The sequence below is a fragment of the Chrysemys picta genome, chromosome 7 (assembly GCF_011386835.1).
Source record: "Chrysemys picta bellii isolate R12L10 chromosome 7, ASM1138683v2, whole genome shotgun sequence".
In the NCBI taxonomy this organism is placed as follows: domain Eukaryota; kingdom Metazoa; phylum Chordata; order Testudines; family Emydidae; genus Chrysemys; species Chrysemys picta.
The window spans coordinates 26671314-26692415 of NC_088797.1; the positions used below are offsets into that span (position 1 = coordinate 26671314).

The 21102-nt window shown below is 43.2% G+C and overlaps 1 protein-coding gene across 12 annotated transcripts in view; it reads right to left on the reverse strand.

The window, feature by feature from the left end:
• The window catches only part of CACNA2D3 (calcium voltage-gated channel auxiliary subunit alpha2delta 3), a 740859-nt gene that overhangs the window by 37315 nt on the left and 682442 nt on the right, over positions 1-21102 (reverse strand). For 8 of the 12 annotated variants that reach the window (XM_065551026.1, XM_065551020.1, XM_065551018.1 and 5 more), the window contains 2 exons: positions 17358-17420; positions 10675-10745 (listed from right to left, as the gene is read on the reverse strand). In XM_065551026.1, coding sequence (XP_065407098.1) covers positions 10675-10745; positions 17358-17420 — 134 coding nt within the window. Of the gene's footprint in view, positions 1-105; positions 287-10674; positions 10746-17357; positions 17421-21102 lie in introns of those variants that run through there. The other 4 variants (XR_010589061.1, XR_010589062.1, XR_010589060.1 and 1 more) reach the window with 2 other exon arrangements.

Genomic DNA, 21102 nt, shown 5'->3' on the forward strand with positions numbered 1-21102 from the left:
ATATTAGTTACACAGTATATTTCTTTCTGGCTCAGATAAATTTTGACTAAGTGGTTTGGATCCTACACTTTCAGCTAAATATTTGGTCTGTGTCACATAATGGTTTCTCACTTACTATAGCTTATGTCCAGTAAAAAAATGGCGAGGAAGCCAGAGCTGTATTGGCCTGGCAGAAAGAGGCAAATGGTAGACAAAACGCATAACTAGAGACCTATACATGGGTGTAGGTTAAACACTGACCATATTTGGCAGAATCACGCCCACAGCCAGATCCGCGCACACAGATCTGCCAAGACAAACAGAGCAGTACATGGTGTAAGTTGTGCTGCCCTTATGGCATGCAGAAATACACCACTTCTTCTAGCTTTCCCCCTCCTCCCCGCTAACCATGGTTACACTTTCCAAGCCTCTCCATCTCCAGTCTTGGCTCCTGTGTTTCCCTCCTCTGTATCTAAGAACCATGCACTGCTCTTATCCATGCATGAAACCACTGTGTCAGCATGTGTTAAGCACACAAAGAAGAGCAGTTTACAGGCTTTAATTGTTCTATGCAGAATTGCCAAAGAAGTCTACTTCGCTGAAATGCCCCCACTCTCCCATGCCCCACTGTCTGTTCTTAGAGTAAAGTAGTGTTCAGTTTTCACTCCTTTCATGGTATGTTTAATATAATCAATAAGAGTATTGCAAAGGTGGTATTTGAAAAGTGCAATCATATCATCTAATGTTAGCTTCATCTGCTGAGGTTTGTTAATCTGCAGATTGCTTTATCCTGCATAGAAGTTTTAATGAAATTATATTACTATGTACCACTTAGAACATCTGTTATAATTATCATTTAGTCTCCAGTGTTAAATATTGGAAGATGTCTTTCAATCTTTTTTTTGCAATATTAACTCTTGTAAATACTACGATTGTATAAGTGAAATTTTGTGTGTATTTTCTTTACTAAACATACAGTGATAAAGGTTAATAAAATATTGCAATATGAATTCAAACAAGTAATTTTAAATACAAAACGTAACTGAATAAACCTGGTTATATAGGCTGATTCTTGAGGATTGTGTTGTTTTGGACAAATCTAAGATTGCTCTTATTGTTTATAACACCTAAGTTAAAACATGTAGTTAAATAGAATTTTACTTTGCTGTAAGGCAAGAAGTAAGCCTTAGCTTTAAGGCACAGAGAGAGTTATAACAGAGAGCCTTAAAATCAAGGTGAGCATATAGCATAATTGCTATTGCTGGGCCAGAGCGCCACAAACCCATGTGTGTATGATATTGCAATGTGTTTATAGTCTTTTCTAAATATATTAAAGTGTTTCCAGAGAAGATTCCAGTTACAGGCGGAAAGTATAGGAAAGTCACTTTCAAAACAGAGACAATGTAGCCAGGTGGGAAAAAAATTGAACAAATCTTAAGGAAAGCTGCATTACAGACACAGTTTTCCCAATAAAGGCCTGGAATAAATCCTGCTTTTGTGAAGGAAGTACTGATGTTGTTACAACATGTGCTATTTAACAATGGCTATTAAATCCTACCATACTGAGTAAAATAAGTGTTATGCTGCTTTTCAAAGGGTCAGCTTCAATGCTACTGAAACCCTGCATCTTTCCAAAGACAATTCAAACAATAACATCAACAAAGGATGCGCAGATCACATTAGAAAAAGTATGACTGTAGACAGCCTCATAAGGTCTAATTCTTCACCAATGGAAGCCAATGGGAAGATTCCAGTAACCGTGAATGGCCACAGGATGATGCCCATAATGAGGCTGAAATTTGAACACTACAACATGTTGAAACAATTCAGGACTTTCATTCAATGTCACTATTAACAGATATTAAAGTTCAATACAAATGGGTTCTACAGCATTCACAAATTCAAATGCCAGCTTTCTTTTATTCTTGAAAATGTGTTACAGCTCTAAGATTTCCCGTACATCAAAATGGTAAAAGACGTCTAGTGCTATTACTTGCAAACACTACTGTTGTATGAATAGCCAAAGTAGTGATCCAAGATTCTGTAGTGCTTCTGTGTAAAGAGTTCATTTCTACAGTATTGTTTTAATGCTAATGTCATTCTAAGATGTTATAAAATAGTTTTTCCCTCAGTATTTAGACAGGTTTAACTAATGTTGCAAAAAGAAAGACTTCTAGATTATTAGCCTTTCTGAAATGATTGTGTTGCTGTTTGAAAAGTTTGTGGCTACCTGTGTCCTGTTCAGCTGCTTATAGTTAAAGAACATGATAATTGCCAGCTTTCCCTCTGATCTAAATTTAAGCCCATCTCGTTATGTCCAACCCAAGCCTGATGAGTTCTTAGCATCAGTAGATTATTCTTGCTAGAGAGCACATGCCTGAGTCTTTATGACATCACTGTACTGTTAACTGCCCACATTTCCATACTTTATCATCGCCATTGAAGTCCACAGAACAGTTGCTTTCAAAATCTGATATACGACAGACATGGACTATATATAAAACTTTAAGTAATGGAAAACAAATTTTCAACAGCTAATGGTGCACCTCTGTTTTAGATAAACTTGGGAGACATATCCATTTTGGTGAAACCCTTTTATAGTCAGTTTCCTGATACAGTAAATTCAAGTGTTGCACTTTACAATGTACTTGCAGTTGAGTAAAAATCTGGTTCAAGAAAATTAAACATCTAACCCAAAATCACTGGGTAGGCCAGAGTGGGGACCATGCTTGACGGTATTTTTCTCATGCAGCTTCCTACAGTGAGCTGTACCTCCCTTGTGGGATATAGGCCTACATTGCTGTGCATGCACTAGAGGTAGAAGGTTTTTCCTAGGTTATCTCTGGGTCCTGCTAGTTATCCTCAGATCACTGTTTGGCTGCACCCCAACTCTATTAGGGCTGTAACCTCTACCACAATGATCCACATTCTTGGGGACTAGATTCTTGGCCAGGCCTCTTTTTCTAGCCCAGGTGTCTGCCATCCATGCCTGCCCAGAGGAGCAATCCATGAAGGAGCAGTCATAGCAGAAATGACCTGTTGCTAGCACAAAAAAGTAAGTCCGAGTTGAGGGTTTTTTCCCACCCCTGACTGCACAGGGGAGGTGGGATTCTTGTGGCAGGTATTTCATAGAATCATAGACTATCAGGGTTGGAAGGGACTCAGAAGGTCATCTAGTCCAACCCCCTGCTCAAAGCAGACAGATTTTTGCCCCAGATCCCTAAATGGCCCCCTTAAGGATTGAACTCACAACCCTGGGATTAGCAGGCCAATGCTCAAACCACTGCGGGACTGGTCTCTCCTCTCACCCTTTCTTCCCCTTGGAACCAGTCTTCCAGGGCTTTGTTGTAGCCATGGACTGGCTGGGGGCGCCAGACCTGGTATGCAGTTTCCCAATGATTTGCCGCCTCAGCAGGCTGGAATGTCTGCTGTCATTGGTCAGCTGGGGTGAGCATCTTTGGTCTTGAGTGGCCCCACTCTCAGGCCTGCAGCTGCTAAGTAATTTTCTGCCAGCCTGATTGCCTCAGCCAACGTCTCAGGCCAATGTTGTAGCATCCACTCTCACCCCCGCAGTTGGGAGAACCTGCATAAATTGTTCCAGCACCACGTGTTTGGCCACCTGTCCCCCGTCCATTTGTTGGGCTGGAGCCACTGCCAAGAGTGTTCTGTAAGGCTCTTGGTCACTGCTCGTGACTGGGTCCCCGGGGGACATCTTTCTCAACAGAAGCACTATTTTTGGGTTTCTGCCATGATACGGAAGTGTCCAAGATGGCCACCTTGACCTTAGCATAGTCTTGGGCTTCTGTGGCATCAAAGTTCCAGTACACAGCTTGAGCAAGTTTAGTAAGATATGGTGCCTGCAAAACAGCCCTGTATTCGGATGGCAATCAAGCTGCTGTGATGACCCTCTTGAAAGTGACTGAGAAAGCTTTGGAATAATCTTCTGGCCCCGTTTTTGTGAGTCTTACAGAGAGGTTCGTAATTGTGGTGGGGCTCAAGGTACCAGCCGCCATGTTTGCATTTGCTCCTGGGGGTTGTAAAATGGCCATCACCTGTTGAAGCAGGCTTTGTTGCTGTTCCTGCTGTTGTGTTGCCTGCTCCTGGATATGCTGTTATTGCTGTTGTTGGGCAGTCATATGTTGGAACACCTGGTTCTGCTGCTGCTGCTGGCTCTCCATCAGCCACTTCAAAAATTTGTCGAAGTGTATTTTTCTTCTCTTTCTCTCTTCCCTCTTTTTCTTCCCTTCCAGTTCTTCTTCTCAAGGTCTTACAGCAGACCCAGAGTGAATGCTCACATTCTCCACCAAGTTGGGATGGTTGTCACTTGATGGAAGCATCACCCAATGGTTAGGGGGTGAGTTCCTCCTTAGTGCAGAGGGTGGTTGGTAGGGGAGCCCAGGCTCTACCCAGGTCCCTGGGAGGGTTACCAAGGGCCAGACACCCAAGAGTGCCTTACAGTTGCCCTATCTGGGCCACTTCCTACCCCCCCATTCTGTAGTCCATGCTTTTCCATCTATAACAACAGGTGCTGAAGAAAAGGTATCAACTGCACCTTTAGTCTGACTAGGGCCACCAGAATGGCTCCCCTTTTCCTAGAAGAGCTGCTGCAGCATCCCTTCTTAGAAGCTCCTAGGGCATATCTTGCTTCCTGCCTTGTTTGCCCCTTTCTGAGTGGTCTGGCTTCCTTTTAAGCTCCATCTGGAGCATGCTCTGCAGATGTGACTGGGTGGGGTTGTCTGGGCCCAGATCTATCCTTTAACCCCTTGAGTCCTAGTGCAGGGTTTATACACCCCATTACAACCAGCAGCACAGGTTATACTAACTTATGTATTACTTTCAGCTAGATCTTCATCATGTGTTTTACTTTCTACTTATCCATGTCAAACATTCTTATTTACAAATATACTAGCAAAGATAAGCAACTGAATAAAATATACTAATTTTCTCACCAATTCAAGATATTATGGCATATATGTAATTTATATGAATAACAAGCTTAATATGGTTCTATCTTGTAACTTATACAAGCCCCGATTCTGCAAGAAAGGAGGAAATGCACACCGAGGAAAGCAGGGAAATTGTCAATGAGAGTAGCCCTGTGCCAAAGTGAGTAATTAACACAATCTTCCTCCAAAATTTAGCAAACTAAAAAATTCTGACCCTGAGTCATCTTAGCTTAATGGATGTGCCTGTGAGCAACTGTTAGATTCACCTCCAATGCTCCTTTTCATATCACCTAATCATGATCCCATAACGAATCCTTGTACTGAATACTCAGATTCCTAAGAGTCAGCGGACGACACTATGGTACTTTACAACAAACTATTTTTCAGGGATGTGATGAAACATGCACAGTACATTGCAAATAAATGTTGTGAAATTATTACCATTAGGGGACTGGATGACTCAGGTGACCGGTAGGGGACATGGAATTTAATCTCTAGGCTGTGAGTTGAAATCCCACCCAGGTAGACAGTGACTGAATAGCTACTATATGAAGGGTACTCAGTGGCCTGTGTGAAATGAATTGGTGGGTCTCAGTCCAGTTCTAATGGACAGATGTTCACCTCCTCAAACACAGTTGGCATCCTTGCTTGAATTCTCAGCAGAAGGGCAAGCATGGAGAGTGAACTAGCCTCTCAGGCCTAGAGGTGGCCCTGTAGGTCACTGGCTAAACAGTGTAAGGACAGACAAACAGATTATTATAGTCTCCAGTGCTGTCAATCCAGCACCTTTCATCACTACTAAATTCAGTTAAAAAAATAAAAATAAATTATGCCTTTGACAAAAATAACTTGTCAGCACGTGTCTTTGGCTGTACTTAGGAGAAGAGCTGAACTGGTTTTTAACTGCTTCTAATTGCCAAGATACTGCAAAGCATAACATTTATAAAGGCTACAACTCGACGTTTAGTTCGAGCATGCAGAACAAGGACTCTTTTACACAGCACACATGTTTGGGGCCTTATAGCTGGGTAAAGATATTCCCGTATATATTAATACACTATATGAAAGTGGTAGTAAAATTCACTCAGACCTAAAGTCTAAACCATGCCCAAATTCAGTTCTAACCCAGTGAATCTTAGATGTCAGATGGGCCGAGAGCATACCACAGAGCCATGAAAAAGTGACAAGAGTACAGGTCAGGAAATACAGCTGGGAAATTCAAACAGTCAGAACAGGGCTCCTCTTTCTGGCAATGTCATTAGGTAAAATGTGGAGACCAATCTATCTTTAATGCCTAGAGATTGTGCGTATGTTAGGAATGAGGCCTATTGTGCAGGGCATTTTTGTTAACCAACCCCTCCCCCACCAAAAACAGCAACAACCCTCCACAACTGTGGACCAGCAAAATAATGTTCACATTTGTACAGGTGAAAACAGCTATATCAAGCCTCTTCTTGACTGGCCCTTCGCTCACAGCACTAATGTCCTCCAAAGTGCATACTTATGTTCATAAAAAAAATTGCTGATAAAAAGGTCATTGCATTTTTCAATGGTTTTGAATACTAACAAATAAATAAATAAATCTATCCAATAGGAAGCTAAGCACTAAATTAGAGAAAACCAGACTTGCAAATATAACATTTATCTTTTAAAATATTCCCAGTGCATTTAATTAAAAGTCAATGTCACAGTCAAGGAGCTTACATGTTAAAATGTCCCATGGTGCACAGGTGAACATGCTTCTTTAAAAAGCTGTTATGTCTGAAAGGGAGTGGGGTGACCCACTAAGTTATTCTTTTTCCAGTATTTGTATTCAAAAATGCTTTGCTGTTTTGCATGTAGCTTTTCAAAGCTTTCAGAATTTCATAGGATAGTTAGGATTATAACCAGGAAGCAAAACATTTCTAAGGTTTGGAGAACTTCCACTAAACTTAATTTATAAGCTAATCAAAAGAGAGAGAGAGAGAGAGAAAACAGTAAGAGGTTTGGAATGTACCATACTTTAAGAGCACAGAGAGCATGCATTATTCACTAGGAAGCACATAAAGAAAGATAAATGAAAGAAGCAGGGGAAGGCGAGCAGCAAGAGGAGCCCTCAGAGCAACAAAAAAAATTGTTAGAGTGAGCCTTAGCATCTGGGAAAGCTGAAATCCAGGTGTCCACCAGTTTGGTCTTATGTTCTGACAACATGATTAAATACCGAAGTAGAGGTCCTTCTGCAGGGGCCAGGAGACTGCCTGATGGAAACAGAACTGTCAAGAGGAGAGGATACTGTGTCATATTTGCCTTTAAAACGTCCTCATTTTTAGATCCTACTGAAGAATTTTGCAGGGACTTTTTGGTAGACTAGACCTTCGGCTTTCTCTTCCATTTTTAATCACTTCATCCCTTTTATAAACATATTCATTCATGGATCTCTTATTTTGTAGGCTTTTCCACATTGTACACTTTTCTTTCAGCAAACAAATAGCACTTCACACTATTCCCATGAGCAGTATGGTGTGACTCTTGCAAAAAGCTAAAGTATATTGGGTCTTGTAGAAAATCTTTTTAATTGAGAAGTTTTTCATGATAAGATGGTTTCAGTACCTATAAAAGCTGCAGCTTTTCAGATTATATCAATTCAGTTCCTTCCATATGTACATTTTAATTTAATTGGTAATGCATTTAAATGACATTTTAATATTGAATTGTGTGCATTATACAGAATGTACAGTAGACAATGACTTGATAACTAAGGATTTAACAGTCAACAGGCCATGTGACTATGGAGGTAATTTGCTAAAAAATAGACTATATATTTTGCTGAACATAAAGTTCAAAGTAAGAAGATCAACAGAAGTACACTACTCAGTCTAAGAAAAAGACTTTTTTGGTTCCACTTGAAGTTTCACATTAAAATACAAACAGCCAACGTATGGATTTTGTGAATACCCAGGTACATGATGAAAACAAATGTAGACTTAGGGAAACAACCCCCTTTTGCCCAATGCTTCCAGCCTGATCGTGAGAAGTACTGAGTGCTCTGTTATCCAATAGAAGTTGAGGGAAATCAGCATATCACAAGAGGTCATCCCATCCCTTTGCAGGATTGGGCCCTTAGTTTGTGTGATAATTAGCATGAATCTGTGATGTGGTGGAATCTCTTTGCACTGCCACTCGGGATAGATAGGTTCAAGAGGAACTTTAGGACTCCCATTTCCCAGGGGGTATCGATAAATGCCTTTTGTGTTTTATGGTGCGGGTCCAGGCATCATGGAAGCCTGCACTTTGCCAGCTAAGCCACTGAGGAGCAAAAACAGCTCAGATGATAGTTTTTATAGCACACACATCTGCTGGAAAGTAGACAACATATAGGCAGCAAAGTAGAATAGAGGATGGCTCTGGAAATCATCAGAGAAAAACTCCAAAGAATATAGCGACAGATTAGAGCCTGCTTTCTAATCTGATCTCCATAATAACCATAATAATAGGAAATATGATGTACATAATATTTATGGCAACTGCTCTGCTGCACTCACACAGCATCAGTGCCCAGAATGCAGAGCTCCCCTCCAAGCCCTTCCATGCTTTTTTCCCCTGATTTGAAATAAAAATAAAGAAATACATTAAGGTAAAGCAAAAAGAAAACAATAACCTTTAAACAAGGAACACATGTCTGATTAATGTTCATTACAAACCCAAGAAAGGTTCCCATTCCATATTGGTGGGAGGATTCTTTTTAAAAGCCTTTCCTCTGGGGTACACAAGTGAGTTTACTTTCTGCTGCACTGTGCTAAATGCTGTACCACAAAGAGCAGGTGGCTCACTTAGTGCAATTATATCAGTTTGATTCTAACCCATTTTTTAAATTCACTGGCAATGGCCAGCTTATTCTGTTTAAATAACCCACTCACTGTGTTTAAATTTTGCTTTCAGCGTGCAGCTCAGTCGCTCTCAGTTAGTGGATTTGATGTTGGCTTCATTCTTTCTAGGTGCCTCATAGCTAAACATGAACCGATTAGCCATTCCAAGTTGGCTATCGCTGCACACTAGATGGATCATTCATTTTGTTTATGTCACTCATAGAGCTCAGCATCACTGAATTTCTGGTTAAAATGCCAATATTTTGCTGGGTAGGAGAAAAGCAAAGGTATGGAGGCGAAGCATTATCCTTTGCATTTAATGCTGATTTTTAGCTTGGCTTAAATAAGATGGCTTGCTTCTTGCCCTTCCGTCCCAGAACCCGTTTAGTAAATAGGAATTAGTTCACTTCATTTCATAATAATTATTGAAAATGTAACAGTAAACAAATAACAATTCCTTTGCCAGCAGAATGAAGGTTGCCACCATCAGAAAACTAGGATTTCGGACTATTCACTGAGTGCTAGATCTTCTCATTTTGGGAGAGCTCTTTACTGTGTGTGATGCACCACTGTCCCAGCCCAACAGGGGCACAGGAAGCATACGGCCTCTACGGATATGACTACGCTACAATCAGGAGGTGTGACTGCAGCAAGTATAGACATACCTGAGCTAGCTTTAAAAATCAAAGCTAGCTTGAGTACCACAGCAGTGACAGCACAGCAGCATGGGTGGCGGGTGGGCTTGCTCCACATACCCAGAACCCTGGGTACGTACTCGAGTAGCCACCACCCCTGCTGCTCAGCTTCAGTGCTATTGTTACTTGAGCTAACTTTGACTTACCTAGATCAAAGCTAGCTGGGGTATGTCAACACGTGCTGCAATTACACCTCTCAACTGCAGTGTAGACATACCCGAAGAGAATGAGCTTCCTGTTGCACAAGGGAACCACAAACTGCCACATCTCTTTAAGGGGTGCAGCATATTCCTCTCCCTCCCTCTGTGCAGCTGGCCAGCTCCACTGGCTGGTAGGGATTGGGAACATAGGCTTGGTTCCATCTATGGCCCCATCCTATTCTGCTTCCTTTAGATACTAGTTTTCACAGGGGAATAATTAGAGAGTAGTCCTAAATGCAAGGACTACAGTTCTTCCCAGCTCGTATATGGGGCATACAATGGCGAAGGGATGGAGGGAGGCTATTTAGAGCTGTGTAAAAACCAGGCAGAATGTAGTACTGAGTTGGGAGACAAGGTTAACATATCCTTGCAACATTCTACTTGCCTACTTCCCTGGAGTGAGTTATTTATTTTGATGGGCACATAAAAAAATGCATTTGTTTTTCATTACGATGTTGGTAAGGCCCAGTAAGTAGAAAATTGGCCAGGCCAGGCAAAAATCATGACAATTTTGTGAGGCTGAGATAGTAAATGTGAATGAAAATAAATCAATGAGAAGCAACTTCTTCCCCTTTATCTCTGGGACACTTTTGTCTTTTCTGGTTTGTCTTTTCTAAAGAGGAGAATCCCCAGATTTCTATAGGTTAAATTGTTCTCTATTTCCTCTGTGACTTGCTTTAAAAATCTGTTTAAGCTGCACTGCAGTATATAGGGTCCAATTCTGCTCCCACTGAAGTCAATGGGAACAGGATTGGACTCAGATTCTTACTTCAGCATCATACTCCAATAAGCTATACCGTGTTAACAGGAAACTCATTGTAGGCCAAGTCTCCAAGACTTGTAACAGTCCATGCATGTGGCATCAAATTACAAAGATCACCTGGAACATGAGCACAAGCAGAATCCAGCCACTCAGTCAACTTTGGGCTTGTTTTATTTGACCTTGGTTTTATTTTACTTTATTTATACAAACCTTTTTTTAAGGGAGAGAGGGTTGTAAAATTCTTACCTTTTAAAGGAGCCCATTGTTAGCAATTTGTTCATCACAGCCCCCTCGATCTCACCAAAAAAGTTCCCAGTCTGAGGGGGAAGAACAAAAATGATCAGAAGTGGGATAAATGCAAAAAAAGAGTGGATACAATTTAAACTGGCATATCCTAGGATCTGACAAGAGTGGCTTTGACAGTTACATAGATAGATTTTCAGGGCTACTGCTACATAAAAATTGAAAAGGACTTAACAGTCATGACAAGTTATGGGGATTACAGGGTAAACCCCTGAGCAGATGAGAGAGTTTATACAATAGATTGAAGTACATTATATAACATCTAATGTCAGAAATAAAAACCACCCAAATCTCAAGCTTGTAAAGAAAATGCAACTAATCTGATCACAAACCCTTGTGATTAAAATGCTACTCCATAAAGATATAAACTGGTTTTGAAAGGATTTCCTAAATGGTCATAAAAAAGCATTGTTTATAATTCCTGCATGACCTGTTTATGGAGCTGGAACATTACATTTCACCAATCCTATAAATTTTCACCCCATTCAGAGTCATTTCCTGCTTAAAACCACTCATCCCGATGAATGATCCATGTTGCCTTTGTTCAGTAAATGAAAAGATGTGGAATAACGAAGACAAATCTCTGATGAGAAAACAAACATTCCTGTTATGAATTTGATATACAATCTGGAAGAGACTCCATTATCCATTAGACCTGGTCCTGACAGCTATGCAAATGGAGCTGTAAAGAATCATGCGTGTGGAGGCCAGTGTCTTTTTCCAGTGTGGGGATGGCATTTTTATTTCAGGACCTCAGTTCATAGAAAAATTGGACATGGTCTTTGCACTGTTAAAGGGGAAAATATCAGAATTTAGGGGAAGGGGGAGGAAAGGGCATGAATAACTAGATCCTAGTTTTCATTACAAGTAACTTACTTGACCTCAACTATACACCTGGGAGTTTGCAGACAGAAAAGTTACAGACCTAGCCAAGAGGCATTCCTCTGTCTAAAGAGCAAGTATTGCCTTTTTCACTGAGGGGAAACCTGGGACATTTTTCAAAACACATGAGTGTGTACAGCCTGCTAGGGGCAAGGAGAACATTTTTATTTTATGTGATTAAATGCACCAGTTTCAATAGCACTAGTTGATTGATGATGATGAAGAATTATCCTAATTGCAAGACAGGAAATCAGACAGCGTCAAACAAGCCCAGACCAGGAAAGGCTGGTATAACATTAGATAGCAGCAAATCTGATTTGCTAAGTCATGAGTCAGTTGCATTCAGGCATTTAAAGGACAGCTCTCACTCAGAATACTCTTTTTACATTTTTAAACATTAGCTTCTCCACAGAAATAAGTAACTTTTACATAGTTCGTGGTTTTTTAAAAACATTTGAACTCCTTAGTTTTGATCAAGTAAAGAAACGTATTGCCCAGGTGTGAGGCATGGCTCTTAGAGCCAAGGCCAGCTCCAGCTTTTTTGCCCCAAGCGGCACTTCGGTGGCAGCTCTACCGCGCCGCTTGATTCTTCGGCGCCGAATTGCCACTGAAGATCCGGACGTGCCACCCCGTCCATTGGCCGCCCCAAGCACCTGCTTCCTGCGCTGGTGCCTGGAGCCGGCCCTGCTTAGAGCTGTTCTAGTTACTTCTGAAGCAGGAGTCCTCCAAATATCAGCAGAGAAGGAGAATCCCAGATATTAGGGTAACTGATAGTGCCCCTTCTCCTCACGCACAAAGGAGACTGCTTTGTGTGGTGCGCGGCAAAGGATTATGGGAAGACAGAGTCTTATTGCTAGGGTCCTACCATATCCACAGTCCATTTTGGTCAATTTCACAGTCATAGGATTTTAAAAATCGTAAATTTTGTGATTTCAGCTATTTAAATCTGAAATTTCACAGTGTTGGAATTGTAGGGGTCCTGACCAAAAAGGAGTTTGGGGTGGGGGTTTGCAAGGTTATTGTAGGGGGTTTGCGGTACTGCTACCCTTACCTCTGCACTGCTGCTGGTGGCGGTGTTGCCTTCAGAGCTGGGCAGCTGGAGATTGTCAGCTGCTGGCTGGGAGCCCAGCTCTGAAGGCAGAGCAGCCACCACCAGCAGCGCAGAAGTAAGGATGGCATGGTCTGGTATTGCCACCCCTACCTCTGCACTGCTGCCTGCAGAGCTGGGCCCTCAGTCAGCAGCCACCACTCTCCAACTGCCCAGCTCTGAAGGTATCAGTGCAGAAGTAAGGGTGGCATGGTATGGTATTGCCACCCTCACTTCTGTGCTGCTGCTGGCGGGACGCTACCTTCAGAACTGGGCACCCAGCCATCAGCCACCACTCTCTGGCTGCCCCGCTCTGAAGGAAGTGCAGGAGTAAGGGTGGCAATCCCAAGAGACCCCGAAAATAACCTTGTGGCGCCCCTGCAACTCCCTTTTGAGTCAGGACCCCTAATTTGAGAAACGCTGGTCTCTCCTGTGAAATCTGTATATTATAGGGTAAAGGCAAACAAAAGACCAGATTTCATGGGTGGAGACCAGATTTCACAGTCCGTGACGCATTGTTCATGGCCATGAATTTGGTAGGGCCCTACTTATTGCCAGTGCTGGGCACAGGGCCGGCTCTAGGCACCAGCAAAGCAAGCAGTTGCTTGGGGCGGCAGATTTGCAAGGGGCGCAAGAATTCAGCATGGGAGCTGAGAACCAACAGGGGGCCCTGGGAGCTGTAGTTCCTTGGTTAGCTCTCTGCTATAGAACCAGCCCTGGAGCAGGGAAAGAACTACATTTCCAGCATTCCCTTGGCCACTAGCAACAGGAAAGGGTGGGGGAAAGGAGTATGGAACTGAAATCTGCAGCTTGCTGTGAATGGTAGGAACAGAGCCAGCTCTAGGTTTTTTGCCGCCCCCCCACTGCCCCAGCTCTGGCCCCCACCTGCACTCCCCTGCTCCCCTAGCCCTGGGCTCCCCCCCCACCCGCACCTCCTGCTGCCCAGTCCTGGGCTCTTCCCCTCCCCCCCTCACCTATTACCGCCCCAGCTCTGGCCCCCACCTGCACCCCCTGCCGCCCCAGCCCTGGGCTCTTTCCCCCCCCACCCGCACCGCCTGCCGCCCCAGCCCTGGGCTCTCCCCCAAAGAAGGAATCGGGGGGACTAAATGGATGGTGCACCTCTCTATCTGAAGCCTAGCAAGGGAGGTATGTGGATCCCACTAGAATTTAAATGAAAAGTAAGGGAGGGGAGGCTCTGGACCTGGGCAGCTTTAGATACAGTACCAGACACTTAGGAGGATTTCCACTTCTGAGCCATGGAAGCAGAAATTGACTTGTCCTCTCCAGATATAGCTAATATTCAGAAAGGGAATCTAGCACCTGCCTTCCAGATTTGAACACCCTCAAAATTCAGGAGTGCTCAAGCTCAATTTGGGCAGCTGTTACTTCATTTCCCCCAAATCAAATATACTGATCCACTGTAACTTGCTGTAGAAAAAGTAGAATAAATTGAGCAAAAAATGCTTCCCAGTGGTTATTAGGACTGGAATTGCTATTTTCAACAGCCATTGCTTTTTTTTTTTTTTAAGTTTTAGTTTTACTTGTTTAAAAGGAAGACCGTGATAGAGCATTCCCCATAGAAACAAAGAATGGAACAAAAGAATAATAAAGGCACCTCGGCTTTTCCTCATTTATGGAGGACAGTCTTATAATATGCATACAGAGATCCTCCAGTCACACAAGCTGAAAATTGTTCCACTTTACTGCAGTTCTGTAACCATATTGGAACCAATCCTGTCTGTGTTCTGTGCACATCCAAAATTCCTGCTGAATGACCCGCCCTGGGAGCGAGTTACCAGTGACCCAGGGCTGGGGCAGCAGGAGGGTGCAGTGGGGGCGGGGGGTGAGCCCAGGGCTGGGGTGGGGGGCAGCCAAAACTTTTTTTTGCTTGGGGCAGCAAAAAACCTAGAACCGGCCCTGGCTGGGCATGATAGAAACAGGGGCCAGCAAATCTCTCATCCCATCAACTGCTGGGGAGGGGGTAACAATACAGGTGTGGGAAGTCCCACAGCAGCTGAGGGCTGGGGGTCCATGGCTCTTGCCAATGGTGCGGTCTTTGCTTTTTTTTTTTTTTTTTACTGGCTTCGCTTACCTGTGGTGCTGCTGTAACAGACTTCCTACCCATTCACCTGCTCCATGTCCTTGCAGCAGCACCATGTTGTGAGTGCTTTCCTCTACAAGAGACACGATTTTTTTTTTTTTGGTGGTAACAGTGGTGGTAGCTCCTCTGAGCCCTAGGTAGGACATGAGCTCCATTTGCTGGCTGCTGTACAAACACATGGGCAGACATGGACCCCCACCCTGAAGAGCGTAATATTTAAATAAACAAGACATACCGGGTTTGGGAGGAAGGATTATGACACACATGCAAAGGCCCAGGCTGGCAAATGTCAGGTTACTGGTAGGATCTTTGTTTTGTGTTTCTATTTGTGTTTATTGTGGGAGCCAGGATGGGATTAGGGAAGAGAGGAGAGGATGTGTTAATAGGAGCAAGTGGGTAAGGAAAGGCTGGACAGGGGAAGGTCTGCTGGTAGCAGGAGGACTGTGAGGGAGAGGGGCTGGGAGAGGTCAACGTAATCAGCCCATCTGTAGAGGAAAGAAAGTCCAGGAAGCTGAATGTCTATGATGTTACTTGTGTGTAGAGGTTGTGAAGGGGTGTGTGTGTGCGTACACCAGAAGGAGAGTCCTCTACTCACTTCTGAGTTTGGAGGCCTACTTGGCCCCCTCAATTGCTGTCAATTCCAGCTCCTGTGCAGCACGAGTCTGTTCTTGTGGGTTGAGTCCACCCCATGGCATCATGCTCTTACTCTTTCAGTTCATGTGCAGGAACTTCTAGCTCAGGATCTGCTGGGTCTTCTTCCTGCCCTGCCAGTATTTTACTGCCCCTAGATCCTGCTGTGGATGAATCTCTTGGCTGCCAGGTAGGAGAGGATTTCTACGGTGCCACTGCCCTGAGAATGAGCAGCTGAGCAGTGTCACTCAATCCGCCACAGCAGAAATACCTCTCCTTGCTCCCCTAAAGCAGTTTTTCTGAGGACACTGCAAATCTGCCAGCTGCCCTGGACCCCACTCACTGGCTGCCTCTATTCAATCCCATTCCAGCCCTTCCAGCATCTGGTAGAGTGACAGAACTGTGGACCCTAATTGTTGTGTCCATTACACCCATTCCCAGCACTGAACATCTGCCTTGCCTCCTTTGTGGGGGAGGGTCAAAGTCAATTTCTGCCTCTGTGCCCTTGATACTGCTATGAGAGTGCCTGCTTGTGATGCAGTCAGAATAGGCTTTGAAATAGAGCTGGTTGGAAGGTTTTCAACCAAACATTTTTCCACCGGAAAACACTGATCCGTCACAAGTGAAAAATTTCACAGAAATTTGTTGATTTTGATTAATCTAATATAACACAGGCAGGTTTCAAAATTTGCCTGTCAGGCAGGTTTTGCAAGGAAACCTGGCTAATTTCCTGCCATCTCACCTGCCTGACTCTTTGGCAGCCCTCCTGAATGATTGCCTCGGAGTTGGGACCCCAGGGCTTCCAGGGTCCCAGCTCTTTGGCAGCCCCACCATGTGGAGTGCTTCAGAGCTGGGTGCTCCAGGGCTTCCAGACTGCTAGGCCAGCTGGCTTCGCACAGCTTGGAGAGCCTGCTGGCACAGGAGTGTGGAAGCCCTGGGGTCTCCGACTCTGAGGCCGTCAGCATAAAAAAGTTGCTATGGGTACTGGAAGCTGCTGACTGAATTAACATGATTCTTGTCAGTTTCACTGCTGCCCACTATTGAATTGCAGTGGTGAAAGTGACCAGTCTGGTCAGCCCAAATATGATTCTTTTTTGTGGGAGGAAGGGTCAGGGTGAGGGAAGATGTCTCTGAAAGAATTTAAGGTTTTACATCCCAGTAAACCTACTTAACCAAACTTAATTCAGCTGAGATCTAGCCAGAAATATGGGAATTTCAGATCACAACTCCACAGGATTCAACCCAAAAGAGAGCCTGTATTGGACACTCCTGTTCCATGTGGGGCCTGATGCTGCTGCTGCTCATGCAAAATTCCTGCAAAAGTTGATTGGGAGTGTTTCCTAAGTAAGGGCTACAGAGTTAGGCCATTAGTCTTCCATTTTCCAATCAGCTGTCCATGGTCACAACAATCTAATGTTTTGAATAATCTCTGGAGTAATCATGATTTTACCCCAGTCCTCTTTATTGTGGTGCTGAATGCCAAATTTAAATCTTGTACCTTAAATGACAGTAATCTGGTACAGAAACACAGGAACAAACAGATTTACAGTGTAGGATTTCACTATTACAAGTTTGAGAGTAAGACCCTCCTAAATGAGGTAAAACTCATGTAGAACTATCTTCCTCAAGGTAAAAATTCCTCAAGGGGAACAGACACCTCTGCAGCAAAGAGTTATATAATTTGAACTTTATGAGTTTAGAGCAGACCCACCCCACTGTGAGCTAGAAATTCTTTGAGGCCCTCTGAGAGGCAAGTTACATTCTTTGAGGGAGGGATCTTTTTAATCTCATGCTACTTATTCCTTAAATGTGGATCATTATCTTAATGCTTCAACACTGAAGACCATGTTTAATAAACAAAATCAAACAAACTAAACCTTTTCTAACATGTGATATGGGACTGGTTAAGAAAAGCCTGCCACTTACCTGTCTGTAGTCTTCAGATACTAAAATAAATCCATTGTTATCTATGAGGTAGCAGTTAATTGCCTACAAAATAATAAAGCCACAGTTTCAAGTCTTGTTTTTAAAGCATTTCACTGATTTCATTAAGTAATGTATTTCAATCCCACATGTCCTCTAAACGGATAAACATTTGGCCGTTATGTAATTGTAAATGCTCAAATAAATTATAAGTAAAGCAACTTTGCAGTTGAGAGCAATGATTAAGGTATCTTAAGTGATTACTTAATGCATAAATGCCCAAAACCAAGAGCTTATCGAACAGAACTGAACATATTTAAAAAAAAATCAACATTTTAATAATGCATTTTTAAAAATATTTCCCTGTAACAAAGAATGCAAAGGCATACAGCCCCGGTGCTCCTCATGGCTTATGCTCTATTTAGAGAACAACATCAGCACAATGTCATTACCCTAATGATGTATTAATGAAAACATAGTGTCAGCTTGGAGGACCAACAGGGGACCAGGTAATATTTTTTAATTTGTTCATAGAATGAGAAGGGGTAAAGGCTTCTGTAAAAGAGGCCCCATAGGTCTCCTAAAGGTTTTCAAACTGTGTTTTTAATTGGGACCTGGAATCGGGGGTAGGAATGTTAGCTTTAGGTAGGTCATACTTATAAATTGCATAAAGCAAGGTAAACTCAAATCAGTGCTTCCCCCATACTATTTTAACCTCAAGAGAATGATCTGCTACAGGCTAAATTTTAATTACTGCTCTGCAGAATTTAAATTCAAGGTTTAGTTCAAACCTTGGTATAACTCAGTTTCTCTTTATTATTACTTCAGATACCTTCCTCAACACTATATTTGTAACATATCTTTACTCTAGGCCTAACTCAGCAAAATATTATTGTTCCTTACACTTTGTGAAATTTACATTAAAAAGTTCACGATTGCTCCCAACATAGTAAATTTCATGGATTAGCTCTGAATCCAAGATCTTCTTTTCTTACCACAAAGGCCAAATGCAGCCAGGAACAAAAGGTATCCTGTGCTGCACAACAGCAACCCAAGAAAATGGTCCTACAATTTGGTAATTGAAAGCAGCTAAATACAGAGCCTGATCCTGCAGTCCTATCTTCAGTAGGAGTTTTGCCTGGGTAAGAACTACAGGATCAGGCCCACAGCCTTCTTCACAACATGTATGCTGTGACCATTGATTCATATCTTGGCTCTTGGTTGAGAGTTGTTAAATTACTACAGAAGAAGCAGCCCTTGCCCTTGACAACTAGGAAGATAAAGTTCGCTGAGTAATAATAAATGCTCACTCACTACGTTTGGAGGTCCAGTTCAGATAAGCAAATGCTTAGACACATATTTAAAGGTTATCTAAATCCCTTTGGTCTTCTGGATTGGACTAGGAATATGAAAAGATTTTTAGTATTTACTCTTCTGGTCCAGGCTGGAAATATTGTGACAATATTATGCAGACTTTCAGGTTAAATGTTGATACTTCGGACTCTGGTCAAATACTGGCAGTGAACCCCTATCCCCAAAACTCAACTTTGCAGAAATGTCTGTTTCCAGTTTGTTTCTAACAAATGGGCAAAAGTTTGGTGAGCTTTTTACTCTAACCAGTTTTGCTCATCCACAACACAGATACAGGGTGTTTGCTTTGATGCTGGAACTGGAGGTCATGTGGAGCCTTTTGCAGCTCTGTTTCAGAAGCCCCACCCTACTCACCCACAACTAAGATGGGAATCCAGCCTGGCAGATGCTGCGGGTCTAGCTGATGGCCTGTTTGGGAGGTCGGGAGTTGTTAAATTGCTGCAACTCGTGGATGGTTGCAAGTGCGAGTAAAAGGATGAGACTCCTATTAGCTTTACTGGAAGCTAAGTTAGGCCAACATGGAACACTTTCAAAAATTCCACCCTATAGCTACTCTCTGCTAGTGCAACCATCAAGGGAGGGTAGCAGCACAGAGAATGCACATTCAGCCCTAATGCATACAATCAACATGCCACCCACACACCTCAAGGGGTGGGGGAAGTTGATTAGGCTGGTGGTAAAAAGGGACAGCTCCAACAGCAAGAGAAGGAGACACTTGATAAAGGACATTGGGTAGCTCCTCCCCTGCTTAAAATCTTTGCCATCCATTGGCCAGTTAGGATGCCGATCTGCTGATTGGCCTACATCTCCCAGCTCCAGGGATTTAACCTGGAACACAAGCCATGTTGAGTCTCTTGTGGCTCCATTGCAGCAGCATTACTCACTGATGCAGCAGTAGAAGCAGTCAGAATACAGAGGAAGATAGTGGGTATCCAAAACATACCCAATATTTGAACTAGCAGACAATCTACACAAGCAGCCAGGACAGCAGATAGATCCCAGCTGGGTTTCAGGGCTGACATTTGCATCCAGTGTTTCAGCAAAAGAGGCCTTCAGAGGCATCAGATAATTGACAAACAGCACGGTCCTGCCTCATGTTCTGGTTATTCTCCTTGAGGAGAATGATCTCAGGGGCTGCACTGGAGTTGATTTAAGGGATAGAATGCAGAGGGTTGTTGGTTTGATTAGGAAATCATAGCTGGAGGTTGGGTTAATATGATCACTAGTGCTTGCGAGGCGGGTTGGTGAGGTGCCCCAAACCCACCCAAAGTGGACAAGCTAGGAAGAAAGTGAATTGGGAGGTCACCAGGATACCCGTGGAGACAAGGGGGTTTGTGGTTCAGCATAGGGTCATCTGTTACAATGGGCCTTAATTTTTCAGGGATGATGATGTGCCTTTGTCACATGGAGGCACTGACATATGGCTTTGGAATATGAGGGAATGGGATGGGGCAGGAGCTATGATACCAGGCACTGTCACTGGAGAGAGGTGTGACCAAGCTAGTCACTAATGTCCCCTGCAGCTGGTTTCCAATGTGGTTAAAAGGATAAAATGAACAGTTCTCAGAGGTAAAAGACCTGGGATTTTGCTGATGGGCCCTGGGCTCACAGGATAGGGTGAGACCTTGTGGCCCTTGCGGGCTGAATCCCCACCCTTCTGCAGCCTCTTCCTCCTCACAGGAGGTGGAGCTGGTAGGTCTCACAGCAATCTGATTCTTGGGGTAGGTTGAGGAGAGTCTACCCTGAGTTATGGGTTATATGATAGGAGCCCTGTAATTCCCTACACTGGAACCACTTAAATGCTTGGTATAGGGGAGTATTGGTGATGGGTAGGTAGCTCCCCTCCCTTGTGTTTGACTTAATAAAAGTTGTGGCCTTCTGCTTAAAATCCATCCATGTATGTCCTCATTTTGCTGCTATATCCAGCTCAAATGCCATCCACCCATTTCAATGGAGTGGCCGGATCAACTGTAGTTTTTAGCAGCCACCCAAACAGTTGCATAGAGAGTGGTTGTCCAAAGCGCAGAAATAAATAAAAACAGTCACACTGAACAAGATAAAGTTTGGGTTCATTTGCTGTTCTTTCTCAGTCAAGCAACCTGCAGATGGGAACAAAATGCCTGGTTTCCAGAATGAGAAGCCATATTGTGTTTCTCATAGCCATAGCCACTTGTTAGCGTTGTTCAGGTTTTAAAAGGTGATGAGTGGCCTAATTCATAGATTCCGAGGCAAGAAGGGACCACTGTGATCTAGTCTGACCTCCTGTATTACACAGGCCATAGCGCTTCCCTGAAATAATTCCTAGAACAAATCTATTAGAAAAATATCCAATCTTGATTTAAAAATTGTCAGTGATGGAGAATCCACTTGGTAAATT